At 36.1% G+C, this 15,569-nt stretch overlaps 2 protein-coding genes across 44 annotated transcripts in view; both read left to right on the top strand.

Annotated features, from left to right (window-relative positions):
* Positions 1-1,242: 1,242 nt before the first annotated feature.
* LOC130711558 (kinesin-like protein KIN-7F) lies at positions 1,243-9,639 on the top strand. Of its 3 annotated transcripts, none has more exons than XM_057561237.1 (14): positions 1,243-1,483; positions 2,391-2,819; positions 3,499-3,588; positions 3,737-3,837; positions 3,918-4,031; positions 4,103-4,184; positions 4,339-4,406; positions 4,490-4,555; positions 4,658-4,782; positions 5,278-5,614; positions 6,294-6,398; positions 6,484-7,446; positions 8,232-8,536; positions 8,957-9,639. In XM_057561237.1, the coding sequence occupies exons 2-14, from the start codon at positions 2,603-2,605 to the stop codon at positions 9,276-9,278; spliced, it is 2,895 nt and encodes a 964-aa protein (XP_057417220.1). In that variant the 5' UTR covers positions 1,243-1,483; positions 2,391-2,602; the 3' UTR covers positions 9,279-9,639. The 3 variants fall into 3 exon arrangements, with proteins under 3 accessions (XP_057417220.1, XP_057417221.1, XP_057417222.1); XM_057561238.1 differs by lacking the exon at positions 1,243-1,483 and adding an exon at positions 1,969-2,116; XM_057561239.1 differs by lacking the exon at positions 1,243-1,483 and adding an exon at positions 2,130-2,262.
* A 1,434-nt stretch (positions 9,640-11,073) lies between these two features.
* LOC130715082 (B-box zinc finger protein 18-like) overlaps positions 11,074-15,569 on the top strand; it is a 39,949-nt gene continuing 35,453 nt past the window's right edge. For 39 of the 41 annotated variants that reach the window (XM_057565104.1, XM_057565103.1, XM_057565106.1 and 36 more), the window contains exons 1-7: positions 11,166-11,524; positions 11,986-12,082; positions 12,208-12,323; positions 12,425-12,649; positions 12,741-14,109; positions 14,609-14,690; positions 15,323-15,388. In XM_057565104.1, coding sequence (XP_057421087.1) covers positions 11,432-11,524; positions 11,986-12,082; positions 12,208-12,323; positions 12,425-12,649; positions 12,741-12,746 — 537 coding nt within the window. In that variant the 5' untranslated portion in view covers positions 11,166-11,431 and the 3' untranslated portion in view covers positions 12,747-14,109; positions 14,609-14,690; positions 15,323-15,388. Of the gene's footprint in view, positions 11,130-11,165; positions 11,525-11,985; positions 12,083-12,207; positions 12,324-12,424; positions 12,650-12,740; positions 14,110-14,265; positions 14,488-14,608; positions 14,691-15,322; positions 15,389-15,569 lie in introns of those variants that run through there. The other 2 variants (XM_057565091.1, XM_057565086.1) reach the window with 2 other exon arrangements.

Here is a 15,569-nt window from a genome sequence, read left to right as displayed (position 1 = left end):
ATGTTTGTGACTTTCTTCTATTTTTTTTCTTCTGTAAAGACATGTAATGAATGTATAAATTTTTTCTTTGTTTTAATTTGACTGTATTGTTATGGAAATTACTTCCTTAATTACTTCCTTCTCAGTTTTTTTTTTTAATTTAATTCATCATCGTGTTAACCGTCCGACTGAAACCGCCACCCGTCAAAACCGAACCCGATGAAACCGTAACCTGGAACGAACGGTGGCGGGCCTGTATTTTTGTGATTTTCACCCGACCAAACCGCCGGCGGCGGCCTGAAACCGACCATAACCGACCGGTGGACACCCATAATTTTAGGTACCACACCTTAATTTGATTTAAGGTACCATAACAAACACCTAAACAATAACCATTTTTAAACGGGAGGAGGGAGTAATTAATTAGAAACAAAACCTTGTCCAAAGCCATCATCTCAAGGCTATTGTTGAAACCCACTAAAACTCGAAATACGTGTTGGATCAATTTGCAAATTAAAAGAATCTTTGAAATTTAGTTGAGAAATTCACAGAAAACAAGATGAATATTTAAGAAGCATCACCTAGTGGGACATCCATTCTCTCCATATTAATTTGTTGCTTGAGGGATGGGAACATCTTCAATCCCAACAATTCAAGTAGGTGGCGGATCAAGGTCACTAAAAATCTCCTCAATGACAGATGTGCAGATTTCAAAAGAATATGTACCAAAAATCTCCTCATTGTCTATTTCAATTGTTTAATTGTAACATAGTACTATCAACTTGTACTAAAAAATAAAATAAAACACACTAAATACTAAACAAAGACAATTTTAAAAATCGGACCAAAATATAGTACTTTAGGAATCAGGAACTCAAATCAAATAATAATATTTTTTTTACAAATTGTTTTTAAATTCGGCTCCGATCACTTTCACGGACCACGTCATGCCTCCGAGACCGTAAGTTGCTTACAGAGATACTTACAGATCGTTCATTAACACAACCCTTACATTAACAGTAAAAATCAACATACTACTTTCCAAAGGGAAATATTTCATCCTCGTCTACGGAATATAATGCCGAACTAATATTTGTACAAATTAAATTTTAGAATTTTTCAAAAACGTGCCCTTTATTATTAGGACCAGTGTCGTCGTGAGTAGGTTGGTATTTTTGAATAATTGTGATTTATGATGAGGGAGTTGATTAGCGCGGTAATTAAAATTTCTTCGTCCATAAATAAAAACGAAAAAAAAAAGCTGAAAATGAAGAATGGCCTGCAACTAACAAATTAAGAAGGAGACTCCATAACCTCTTCACAATTTCAAAAGCAACAACACAACACAGAGAAAGAGATTCAAACGCGTGCTCACAGTTTCAACCTTTCGTTTTCTTCTTTCACTTTTCACTCTGCATTTTCCTGCAGCTCAAGGATTTTCGATTTCGATTCATTTCTCATCTCACATTGTTCTCGTTTCCGATCTCAGATCGCATTTTCACAGGTCAAGCAATTTCTCATCGTTCAATTTCTATATTTTTTTTCAATTCTTTGATTTTAAGCTTCCGCATTGTGTTTTTTCGACTCAAATGCACAGAACCAGTGCCAAATCTCACTGAATTGTTTTCAATTTCGATTTATGACGCTTTTATATTCATTGATTATTGATTAGGACAGAAATTTGATTGAGAATTTTGATTTCTGCTGAAAATGTGTGAATTTCCTAGTTTTTTCATGGATAATGATAGATTAGTATTTGTTATCTGAAGCTCGAATTTAATTCGGAACCATTGGTTCTGATTTTTGACGGTTTCTTCCTAAACACGGCAAAATTTGCTGTCACATTGCAATTTTGGCTTGTTTTTTGCTAGATTTAATTTTACTATATAGCATTTATTTTCTGATTCGTATCCTATTTTTGGATTTTTGATCCGGGTTTGTTTAGATTTTGTTTTACATGCTAAATTTAGGAGAAGTGAAATTACTCAAAATAGGAAAAGAGAAAGAGAAAGGAAATCGGAAAACAGCTAGGAATTTTACTCAGATCATTACATCCATTCATAATTTTTTTTTTTCTGGCAATCTCATTTGTGAAGTTGGTGAACACTGTTTTGTGAAATTTTGTTACTCACCATTGGTAATTCTCTTATACAAGATCTCAATTTTCTCTGTTCCATGTGAGGGAGAATTTGACAGCTTATTGTTTGTCTTGGTTGGGAACTGTCCCAGAAAACTCCAAATTTTTCATTAGAATACAAAAAGCATCATATTTTGGAGTCAAATGTATAGGAGTTTACTATTTTCCCCCCTTCTCTGAGATCTCTGAATTTATAATTGCATTAGTATTATCATTCTTTTGTTTTCTATGTTTTTTTATGGAGTGTTAACCTTCGATCGGTTTGTTGCTGCAGATAATGATTGGGGTTTGAAATCTCCGGTGGCCCTTGGGTGTCCCATACCATCCCAACAATAGTACAATGCAAGTTTTTATGAGACCATTTGAAAAATAATAAAATAACACAATGCCTAAGTGGCCTATTGGAATATCTGGGTTCAGAACATGATCTCATTGTCATCTTTGGAATTTGAGGTTTAGGGGAAAATTTGAGAAGGAGGCGAGAAAATGGGTTCCATTTCAGGGGATGAAGCAATGCAAGACCCCGCAGGCAGTGAGACTGAGGAGAGGATTCGTGTTTCTGTTCGTGTACGACCTCTGAATGATAAGGAGCTCACAAGAAATGACCTGTCTGAATGGGAATGCATTAATGACACAACCATCATGTACAGGAACAACCTTTCAGCTTCCGAGAGGTCCTTGTATCCAACAGCCTATACATTTGGTATGAAGAGATCTATCTTTCAATTCCTTACATATGGCATGTCAGCTTATTTTTCTTTCATAATCAATTCTGGCCCCCTCACGAAAACTTTTCAGAATTAATTTTGGCTTTAGAATCAATTATAGAAGGATTTCCAGACATGCTAATTGATTTTGGCTTTACTTGGTGTTTGTATGAAATCTTATAATCAATATGCAGATCGCTTCTGGCTGAAAACATTTTTCTGAGTGAATAAATAGATGAAAGCATGCACATTATTTAATTTACTTCCTAAAATGCTGCCCAAATCGTGTATATTTTCACGAGTTCGAATGGATTGTCATTCATAAGATAAGACTGAATGAACTTCGAGAATATGGTGGGAAATTTACCGTAATTTATATTGGTGAGCAAGTTTACAGAACGTTGTGAGCTTCACCAAGGGCTTAAAAAATCTTTGGGATCTTTGTTCGGTCTTGAATATTATATAGTTTTGTCAAATTTTCTGCTTTGGAGAAAATTGTGTAATAAGTCATGAATCTGGTGGTATCATACATGGGAGTAAGATCTTGTTCATTGCTTTTGTCAGTTAAGCCATTCTACCAAGACCATATTTGGCTCTTAATCCACTGATGTACATATTATAGAAGCTCAATCTGTTGTCCCCTTTTGATCAACCTTCAATTTCTTTTGACTGTAGACCGAGTATTTAGGACTGATTGTCCAACAAGGCAGGTGTACGAAGAAGCATCTAAGGAAGTTGCTCTTTCTGTGCTCAGTGGCATCAACTGTGAGTTTCTTTATTTCTTTCCTTTCTTTATATTTTTATGTTTTTTCTATTGCTGTCTTTCCTTCTTCATCACCATTCACATTCATGCAACTTCTGTATTGACATATTCTACCGGGCTTATCGGGTCTTTGATTATCTATTTGATCAGCAAGCATTTTTGCATATGGACAAACAAGCAGCGGAAAGACATTCACTATGAGTGGTATAACTGAGTACACTGTAACAGACATTTTTAACTACGTAGAAAAGGTAAATGAAACTGAACATATCACTGCACTACCTTGTAATTCTAAACACCTTAGTTTGATTAGACTTATTTTTTTTTACAGCACACAGAAAGGGAATTTGTTTTGAAGTTCTCAGCTATGGAAATCTATAATGAATCTGTCAGGGACCTCCTTAGTGCTGACAGTACACCTCTCAGACTTCTTGATGATCCAGAGGTAAATATCATTATCATTCTTTCAAATAAATAATGCACATACATTTTACTTACAGTTTATCATTCAAACAGAAAGGGACAGTCGTAGAGAAACTCACTGAGGAAACTTTGCGGGACTGGGACCATTTTACAGAACTCATTTCTTTCTGTGAAAGTAAGGACTAAGGATGGTTTGGATGATTCTTGCTTCAACTGAGTTAACCATATTGGCTTTCTTTATCTGTTATGCTTCTTGTTCTTTTCCTCCTTAAAATCCTTTGTTCAGCTAGAGCTGACTACATATCCTACAATTGAATTTATTTTTCCAGCACAAAGGCAGATAGGAGAGACATCCCTGAATGAAGCAAGCTCCAGATCACATCAGATTCTCAGACTGGTATGTATGTTTTTATTTTTGTTGAAAGACAGTGAAATTTTCCAGTACCTCATTTCTCACACTTCCTAAATAATATTCTTCAGACCGTTGAAAGTTCTGCACGTGAGTTTCTTGGAAATGGCAAATCGAGCTCTCTTACGGCTTCTGTGGTATGACTGATTCACTCAGATTACAGGAACATGATCAAGAATACTTTTTGCATAAATGAACATCGATAGGAGTCACAATGAAAATTTTGTTTTCTTGTGCAGAATTTTGTTGATCTTGCTGGAAGTGAGCGTGTATCCCAAACTAATTCAGCTGGCACAAGGTTGAAAGAGGGATGCCACATAAATCGTAGCTTACTGACTCTAGGAACTGTTATCCGAAAACTAAGGTTAGATCAATATGTTTTTTCTTACCTAAATCAATACTATGTCCACATATTATTTCAATCTTACCTAGAATTTTAAACCTCATGCAACTGACCTTTGGATACATTTAAAAGAGCACAGACACACAAATTGGATTTAAGGTGGCAAGTTGCCACCTATAATCTATCTATTGGCTGGCAAGTATTAAGTACTGATAAGCAATGGAGGAAACTCTATGATTTACTATAAAAATCCCATATTCTTGTGCACTTCTCTATCATCACTTTACATTCATATTATTCATTCATCCTTAGCTGACAGATTCTGTTACTACTAAATCCATTACTTTGGGCATCCAAAGCAGGTGAAACTGAGACTATCTTATTCATAAATTTATTGAATGTGTCAATAATCAATGTTTGTTTGTCTGTTTGGTATATTAAGAATATTCTATTGTCATTTTTTAAATACATCTTTCATTTTATCTAAAAATGTAACGAAATTGAATTTGATCACAGCAAGGGTCGAAATGGACATATCCCTTTCAGAGATTCCAAGCTAACCCGCATACTGCAGTCCTCATTAGGAGGCAACGCCAGAACGGCAATCATCTGTACCATGAGCCCTGCACGGAGCCATGTTGAACAAAGCAGAAACACCCTCTTATTTGCAAGTTGTGCTAAGGAAGTGGCAACTAATGCAAAAGTCAATGTAGTGGTGTCTGATAAATTGTTGGTGAAACAATTGAAAAGAGAGTTGGCTAGGCTGGAAAGTGAGTTGAGAAATTCAGGGTCAACCGGCCTTAAATCTGATTCTGCAGCATTGCTGAGGGAAAAAGAACTCCAAATTGAGATGGTAATCATCAATATTTTTGCAACAATGATTCATTGCTTTCTTTTTCTTTGTAGTAAAATTTGTTCTATATCTCTGATATCAAGGCATAATTCTTAAATTCAATATTAGCGACAATGTTTGAAAAGGTATATGCTTGTTCTTGAAAAGTATATTGTACTGTTTGTAGTAGATGCTTTCACTCCATTGGTTTCAACTATTTGTTACCTGTCCTTTAAGATTCTGCAATCCATGTTTTTACATGTACCTTATCTATTGAAGAATTTCTTTGGTGATCTCTAGTTCTATGTTTATTCACTTTTGAATTGAATTTATCTTTTCTCACAAAATGTGTTTACCCCCTCATTCAAATCCTAATGCCATAATAGATTATCTTATTCTGGCCTAAATATTTCAATATTGTCAACATCTCTGAGATGCCTTCTAATAATAGAGACACCTTCAATGTTGTAAGCATAACCCTGAAGAGTGTTTCCTTATGGTATTTAAAGTAAAACAAAAAGAAAAACATTTTGTGGACACCTTCAAATGTTCTTTCCAGTGTGTATATAGTTACTGAATATTTTCAGGCAACCAGCATATGAGTTTTATGTAATGAGGAATGAGGACACTGTACTTTCCTTATTTTAGAGCATGTATTTTTTCTCGAGCTGTAAATATGATGTACTGTCTGTGCTTGCAGTTAAAGAACGAGGTAATGGATCTGACTATGCAGCGGGACCTTGCTCAGTCTCAAATTAAGGACATGCTTCAAGTTGTTGGAGACGACATGTCCTCCACTGATTTCGTAAGTGCACTTACCTACTCTCGATCATTAATAGTCGTAATTGGCATTCCTTTAATCTTATTTCTTGTTCAAACCCAATCTCCAGGAAAGTTCGGATCCTCAATATCCCAAATTACGTGTGCGGTGTTCATGGGACTTCGATAGCCAGGCAGTAGAACCAAATTTATTAAGTACTGACGGCTTGGAGAGTGTCAAATCTTTTGATGCTTCTCAATATTCAGATGGACATAGTTTTAGTTCTGAGGAGAACTATTTCCAACTCCCTGATCTGGAAAAAAGTCTTCCCATCATCAGGAATTCTTCCCCAGGGCTGTCTGTTTCAAGTCTCGATTCTGTAAGAAATGATTTAGATCAGAAGACAGTTGAAGAACAGCACGATGAAAATTTAGGCGACCATTGTAAGGAAGTTATCTGCATTGAGTCAGAGGACCTAATTACGGACACATATCCAGACTCAAATCCAGCAGATGTAAGTCAAGACATCGACACAGACTCTAATGCGTCATCTCCAGGGGCAAATACGGCTGTCTCAGGATTAACCGAAGCTGATAACATAGACAAAGAAAATCTAGATTTGTGTTCATCTGGTATAAAGGAAAACAATGAAATGAACCGTTCGCCCCAAGGTTCTGTTCTTCCCTCTCCTAAGGAATTATGTCCATGGCTGGTAGAAAAAAGTGCATCTAATTCTAAACCCTGGAAATTTACCAGAAGTAGAAGTTGTAAAGCAAGTCTCATGAAGGATTCATCTTCAGATTGGTTTGATCAGGAAGAAATTATTCAGAACACACACCCAATAGGGATCGAAAAAGACTACATTGGAATACCTGAGGGCTTTCAAAGGAGGACCTGTACACTAAACTATAATGCCAATGCTGAGAGGTTATCATGGACGGGTGGTTATGGGAATGCTATGGGAAATACTTCTGTCGATTTAGACATTATAAAATCCTACACCGATAAGGAAAGTTATGACGATAGTGATTTATCTCCAGCAAGAAAGTCAAAGAAAGATCTTGGAAGTTCAAATCTACTGGCGGACCATGAGGTATGCATTTATTGTTCATAGTGATTTTTCTCAAATTTTAGTTACTGTATTCTTAACTTCTAATTAATTGACTTTTGTTTATCCTTACTGAAGAGTATCTCTTAATCTTCACCCCTAATTCTTTTTGAAGTTTTGTTTTTCTAGTCCAAGTTCTCTAAAGATTCCCAAACCGTGTTCTTTCCAAGAGATAAACTACCTTCCACAAAAGAAGGTTTCAGATTTGTTAAAATTGAAATCAATGTCTTTGATGTAAGGAGCTAAATAGAATTTTCAATTAGTAGTAATGACTTCAAAAGACAGAGCTATACTTTTACTTTCTAACCTAAATCTTCCCTCAATCTCAATATTAAGAATCATGTGATGATTCACAATATATTTTCATAATATAAGTGAAAGTTCTTATTAGAATTTGGAAGACCTAACTCTATCCCAAAGGCTAGCTCAGAAGTAAGGGTTGATCTACCCTTTATAAGGACTATCCTGGTCATATCTCTAGTCAATGTGGGATTTCTAACAGTGGTTTTTCCATGATCTAATCTAACTATTTTAATAGCTTAAGTGTTGGATGAATCACTTGTCTTAATCTATTGGGCAGCCATGATGCAAGTTTTGTCAGTGCATTTCCTATGGGCTCTAGGTTGAACAATACCTAGATTCATCAACCTCATACTGAAATTTAACTTTGTATTATGAGTCCTATAGCTCTATATCGAATTATATTATTACAAAAACCCATGCTATATTGAAATTGCAGCCAGTGATTTTTTAGCTGTTTTGCACGGCAGGTTTCAGAGACAGAATCACAGTCGGATATTTCTGCAAAGAAGTTCAAAGATGTTGGCTTGGACCCATTGCAATCTGATGAGGAAAAGCAATTGCACTGGTCTTCAGAATTTGAACGGCTGCAACGAGAGATTATTGAACTCTGGCACGCTTGTAATATTTCATTGGTTCACAGGACTTACTTTTTCCTTCTATTCAAAGGAGACCCATCAGATTCTATCTATATGGAGGTAGAGCTCAGAAGGCTGTCCTATCTCAAGCAAAATCAGCCTATGGAAAATGGACGAACCCTTACCCCTGAATCAAGGTTAGATTTCAAGTATTTCTTAGAAGTCTATTGAGAATTAACACATCGATTAGCGTTAGAGATATGGACAAATAAGTATATTATAAATGGTAGGGCAGCCCAAACTCTTAAACGAGTTTTTTGGTAGAGTTAGGTCTAAACCATTTTCTAATATCCGTTTATTAGAGACCATTCATATATGTGACACCCGCAAATGATTCAGTCATGCAAATTCTAATATGATATCAGAGTCTATCTTAGATCCGTTTATTGGAATGGATAATAAGTGCTAAAAGAGTAGAACAACTTTCACCTCTAAGCTACCTTTTGGCCTAGACTAGAGTTAGGTCTAACTGAAAGTCTTTTATGAATTTTACTTTTAACTAGAAGTTCACATTTTGTTTAGTAACAAAATTTACAATGCATTTCCTTTGCAAACAGCACGAGATGTCTTCGAAGAGAGAGACAGATGTTGAGCAAGCAGATGCATAGGAGGCTGTCAAAATCTGAAAGAGACAACCTCTATTTGAAGTGGGGTATAAGTAAGAGTTCAAAGCATAGAAGGTTGCAATTGGCCCACCGCCTGTGGTCTGAAACAGAGGACATGAACCATATTAGAGAGAGTGCCACCATTGTGGCAAAGCTGGTTGGTTCAGTAGAGCCAGATCAGGCTTTTAAGGAGATGTTTGGGCTCAACTTCGCCCCACGGGGCAGAAGAAAGAAATCTTTTGGTTGGACCTCCAGCATGAAGCATATTTTGTGAGGATTGATTGTCGAAGCGGATTACGTAACAGAAAGCATGATGGGGCCATGTAAAAATTCCCCCCTGGCTCTCCATTTAACATAGGAAAATATTTTGTTTTCCCTTTTTATAAACAGTGTGTCTCCTTTTCTGTTTCTGACTCTGATTGCTATTTGATTGTAAAGAGGTTTATTACGGATGTGACATTCCAAGGTTATAGGAAAACTACAAATTACATGAGTGAATTCTTTGTAGCAGTCCATACAATTGTACTGAATATTAGGAATCATATAACAACTTCCGTGTGTAAAATTACCCCTTATGAAATTGAGAATATTAATTTTGTACATAGATCAAATAATGAGGTGTCCCTTTTTTATCAGCAGTGGCTTCTATTTAGAGAAGAACAGGCAACTAACTACACTTCACCTTGCAACTACGTTTTGATACTTACTCATCCATGTTACTAAATTTCCACCAAGGAACATGCAGTATCCAGTAGCGGACCTTTTATCAATGATTGACCATAGACCAAATTCTACCCTCTTTTGCATTACAACCCCCTTGGACTAGTCTTCAGGTCCTGCATGAGGATTGAAATTACCACGACAGGGGCAGTGAACATGGAGAAGGACTGGATGTCCAAAGACACGATTTTGGAGGCTTGACATGAGTGGTACTGAAGGAAAGAAATTTGGTAGGAATTGTATAGGATTATTACCTGATAAAATTTGAGAGGGTAACTTGTTGATTAAATAAAGAGCAATGAATACAACTTCTCCCAAAACATGATTAGGGACACTCATTTGAAAGTAATGCTCGACCCCTTTCTCCAAGTAAATGATGAGTTTTTCTTTCTCCAACCCAATTTTGTTCTGGGGTATCAGCACATGTTAATTCATGAATAGTGTCATTAGTTTTGTTTTACAAATATGTCTTTATCTTTGAGAAAAGTTGAATTCTTTTGGATGACAACCTTTAGTCTAGGAAAGTATGTTTGGATTATACAACATAGTTAACAAACAGTTGAAAAATCTCATACTTATGTTTCATTACCCAAGGAGTTTGAGTTCAATCAAAGTTACAAACTTGCACTAGAAATATTGGCCACACATTAGAATGGACAAATATTAAAGGCATTGTTTGGTACAATAGAGTTTAAGTAGAGAAAAATGTGAGAGAGAGACTGAGTTAATAAAGAAAGATTTAAACCTAATCTCCCTTGTTTGGAGGCATCCCCTATTACCGAAGAGAGAGTTTGTAAGTAGGGTTAATGGTCAAATTAGTCCCTGAATTTGTAAGCGGGTTTGATTTTAGTCCCTTTAAAGAAAAATGACATTTAGTGACGGTCAGAGACAACCAGTAACTATAAAAAAGACTGCCATCAAATTCGCTTACAACCTTAGGGACTAATTTGACTATTAACCATGTAAGTATCTAACACACACTTGCAATATCTCCAAATTGAAGAAAGTAACTCAAATTCTATTTTTTATTTATTTTACTTTTCAATTTTACCTCTCTATCACTTACTTTTGGAGTAAGTGGATCCCCACCTATTAAAAATTAAATTAACCATAAAAATATCTTAATTAAATGATTTACTTTATCCATTTGGAGCAAATTTGGCCAACTAATATCATCCAAATCTTAAAACAGAACATGGGTCCCAATTTCATAAATCATTACTGGTGGCTGAGAATGAACCAAGAGGTGCTGTCAACCCCAGTGGCTTTGAATTTGTGGCTGAGAAGTAAACTATGAATCTTGATACCAACACAAACACTCATTTAATTGGGTCCATGCTGACTAATTTAACAGATCCATTGATCTGTGAGTAGCCACCAAGATCCTCATAATCCTCTCTTTTTGGTAATCCTACATACACTAATCAAAATCTTTCCGTATTATCTTCCTTCATTAAGCAACACCAACACAACCATTAGTAACAACACGCAATATACAAGAAAAACGCAATATAACATTATTATTACTATAACAATAATATTATTGTTATTATTACTACATATCAGTATTTTCTTTAGAACAAGAATGAATAAGTTCAAGTGTACGTTCCTCTCTTTTAGTAGTATCTGACTTCAAGTTCTCTTTGCATTTGTTGGACATATGAAGCAATGAAAGTGAGAGACTGAGAGGGTTGATCAAATTCAATTATGCGAACTCTTTGTGACGCTTGTGAGAGCGCCGCTGCTATTGTTTTTTGCGCTGCGGATGAGGCTGCGCTATGCAGTGCCTGTGATGAGAAGGTAGTGTTGTAGACTTGTAGTTATATTTTCATCTTTTTCATCCGATGTTGGATTTCTTAACACTGTTTTGGTATTGAATATATTGATTAATGCTCACAGTATGTGCTTGTGTTTCCCCTGAGATCACCAACTGAGCACACTGATATTTTCTGAAGTCTATGATGATGTTTCATTAGTAATGTGTCATGTGACAATTATGGAAGATTTAAAATCTTGGGTTAAACTTGGAGAAGTAAATATGTGTGCCTGTGAGGTGCCTCAAATTGAAGGTCTTGCAATTTCATAAGTATACTTCAATCAGATGCATCTTGCTCTTGCTCTGAATATCTACAGAAGCAACTTGCCTTAATTTTTTACTTCTATCCATCATGATTTTGACTTTACCGTGGTTTTCAAATTAAAGCATGCAATAAGTTGGTTTCCTTTGTATCTTGTAAATATGCTAAACTTTGGAGTGATAGGTTCACATGTGTAATAAGCTAGCTAGCCGGCATGTAAGGGTTAGTCTTGCAAGTCCAAGTGATGTTCCTCGCTGTGACATTTGTGAGAATGCACCTGGTAATTAACTTAACTAGTTTAATCCCATTCTCTATCCTCATCCAAATTGTGTTCTTCATGATATGCCTTTTGGTTAACTTATGAGTTAATTTACCCTTTAACTTGATGAATCTGGATATATGCAGCCTTCTTCTATTGCGAGACAGATGGAACTTCCCTTTGTTTGCAGTGTGATATCATTGTTCATGTTGGAGGTAAAAGAACACATGGAAGATACCTTCTTTTTAGGCAAAGAATTGAGGTATATATGCCTCACAATTTGTAATGCATTTGTTTTCTTGATCATGCCTTTAACTTTCCTTAAAAAATGTGCAGTATCTGATACTGTTCTGTAATCTGTAGTTTCCAGGAGATAAACCTGGTCATGCAGAAAGCCCAGTTTCCCATCCTTTGAATCCAGGTGGGACTAAGAGAGGAGCAAATCCACTACCCCAAATGAAATTGGGAGAAATACAACAAAATCACAGGATGGTTCCATCATCAGAAGCTGATGCAATGAGGGAAACCAAAATGATTGACTTGAACATGAAGCCTCACAAAATTGACGAACAAACATCAAATAATCAGGTTAGGTTCATGAAAATAAAATTTTAGCTGCATAATTTGAAACATCAATGTGGGACTGCTCATTTCTTAGTAATGATTTTCTCCTTGGCAGCCATAAATGTAAATATGGCAGGACTCTAGCACCAGAAATCTTCAGAAGGACAAGGTTTCAATAATATAATTTATATATGGCATGCTAGTTACAAGGTTGCAGCACCAAGTCATTTGAGAAGTATGTTCATATATTGGTGGTTTAATCGACCATTTCTGTAATATGTACTGCAGAGCATCATTAACACAAAATCCTCTAATCCCCTTGCTATAAATTTTGTGATAACTTAAGTTGATTTAGCCAAATTAACCACCTTATATTAATGGAGCCTCTGAATTTGTTGATACACAATCTGGTTCCTTCTTTGATGATTGAGACACATGTTCCGCTCCCTCTGCCAAACGTGCCAACGAATCGGCTATGGAAAATGGTGTGACACTTCTGGATTTTGGGTTTGCGGGTGGAGAACACCCTTCTGGATTTTTGTTTTCCTGATCTTCTTTTTTTTTTTTCTTTTATGTTTTTTATTTTTCTGATGTGTGATAAAGAAAGGGGGTGCAAATAGCAAATACATGTTAAAGGGGTGCCAATAGTAGGCCAGGTAAGCAACCTCCGTCAAATGTTTAACGGACACTAACGACATAACCAAAATTGCACAAAAAAATAATTCAAGGACTAAAATCGTACGTTTTAAAGATTTGAGACCCAAATCGCACAATCATGATAGATAAGGGACTTAAACTGTTATTAAGCCAAACTTATATTATGAATGTTTTCTTAATAATCATATATTCCTATTTATTTTACCTTACTATTTAAAAATAATATCTTCTCAGACCGTTTCTTTTCTTCTTTCATTCAATTTCCATTTCAAAGCTTTGGCCTTTGTGTGTTGTGCTGTGTTTTCCTTCACGTAAACGCCGTTAGAAGCTGTCTATTTTCCATCCATCCATTTTCAATTTCCATTTCAAAGCTTTGTGTGTTGTGCTGTGTTTTCCTTCACGTAAACGCCGTTAGAAGCTGTCTATTTTTCCATCCATCCATTTTAAAATTCCATTTTTCCCTTCATTTTCATCCCTCCTTTTTCTCTCCCTTTTCCCTTTCTCTTCCACTCTAGGGGTTTTCAATCTTCCTCAAATTCCCAATTCAACGACGTCGTTTCAAGATGAAACCCCCCAAGAACCACCGCAGTCCACAAAGGAACGAGAGTGAGGAACAGCGATGGGGTTGAATCCCCTGGCCTCACGCACCTCGTTGAAGCTCTTGTTCAACAAGGCCTCTACAATGTCCGCAATGTCTGCGTTCCTCAAAGCTTGCTATATTTGGTTTGTGGGTTCTCATAATCATCGACATTCTCATGGTGGACGCTCTCTTGGTGGTTACGGCAGCCGTGCTCTGCACCCTCGCGCGCAAGAATGCTGCCCTCGAGGTTTTTCGATTTCCCTTTTCCTTTTTTTTTTCTTGGTTAATAATGCAATTGCAATTTGGGGAATGCTTAGGGTTTTGTGGGGCGGGTTCTTGGAAATAGGTTGATAATGCAAATTCATTTAGAGGTGTATAATGATATCTATTTTTGTAACTTTAGATGCTCAATAACTCATAAGAAGCTATCCTGTGCCAATCATAGTTATCGATCGCGCGCGATAGTGGCGCTATAGCACCATCGCGTAGCGGACCTCTGCCGTGACGGAATTGCGGCGTGAAATCCCGCTATTTGTGGCCAATAGCGGCCTTCATTTTAGGGGGTCATCAGCGACAGACCGCTATTCGCGATTAAGAAGAAGCTATCTGTATCAATGTGTAATTCGTAAGAAGCTCTGATGACTTTTTACAATAGTTTTTAACATTCTTCCATAGCATTTCTGTAGTTTATATAGCACAAGGCAATTATTTTGTAGAGGGATTTTGAGAGTGTTTTGATTTTTCAGGCAACTGTCTAGTGAATGGAAAGCCACTTGAATTGAAGCATTGCATTGGATATCAACCCTTTTAAGCATACATTGTACTGAGGTGACTAGATTGTTTGAATTCAGATTTCATTTTTATATATATTGAGGCTTCTATATATTGACATGTGGTGTTAATCTAGTTTCTCAATATGTCCCTTGAAGCCTATGTCATAGAGCTCAATTACATGCCTGTTTGGATATTTGCTGAAGTCAGTGAAAACACTTCTTTAATTATGTACTATATCATGGCAAGATTTTGATTATAGGTTCACTAAGGGCTCTATTGCTATTGAATAATGATGGACGCTACTTGGTTGTAACTAGAAAATAATTCTACTATGCTCCTTTTATATTTTTTGGGTTTTCCCTAAATATCTAGTGAGACTATGCTATTTCCATGAAGTTATTGTTTGACATGGTGGAGTTAATTATACTACCAAAATTTGCAATTTTATCTACTTAAGCTGCAATTCTGCAAATAGTTATGCCGTTGTCATAGTGAATGAATGATGTATAATTTGTTTAGCTATTGTTCGGCATTCTCTTTCTTTTATGTTGCAAGACTTTATTTTCTTAATGCCAATCAATTTTTGCAGTTGAAATGAAATGTTTTGTGGTGGGGTGATCTTCTTTATGTCCATATGACAGATTTCGGTGTCCAGCTCATACATTGACTTTCGTTGTCTGAAACAGGTTTTGACATACCTTGATGACATATTTGACACCCTACTCAAAGCACTTTCTGATCCATCTGATGAGGTAGTCTTGTGCTAACTGCATCTTCTCCCCCAACAAAATCCTATAATTTATTTCTCAAGATCTTTGTGCATGGTGAAGTTGTGATTTTTACATTTATAGATCATTTTTCTTACGTATAAAATATTTTTGAATAATGGGTGAATATCAACTTCAAGATTGCTTACCGATGAACGTTTATTTT

Source organism: Lotus japonicus, chromosome 4 (assembly GCF_012489685.1).
Source record: "Lotus japonicus ecotype B-129 chromosome 4, LjGifu_v1.2".
Taxonomy (NCBI): Eukaryota; Viridiplantae; Streptophyta; class Magnoliopsida; order Fabales; family Fabaceae; genus Lotus; species Lotus japonicus.
The sequence above is the reverse complement of the archived record's forward strand: the minus strand, read 5'-3'. Positions and strand labels throughout refer to the sequence as shown.

Coding starts and splice junctions, on each gene's coding strand:
- LOC130711558 (XM_057561237.1), top strand. CDS start 2,603: ATGGGTTCCATTTCAGGGGATGAAGCAATGCAAGACCCCGCAGGCAGT. Junction 4,783..5,277: donor ACTGTTATCCGAAAACTAAG/GTTAGATCAATA, acceptor ATTTGATCACAG/CAAGGGTCGAAATGGACATA. Junction 6,399..6,483: donor ACATGTCCTCCACTGATTTC/GTAAGTGCACTT, acceptor CCCAATCTCCAG/GAAAGTTCGGATCCTCAATA.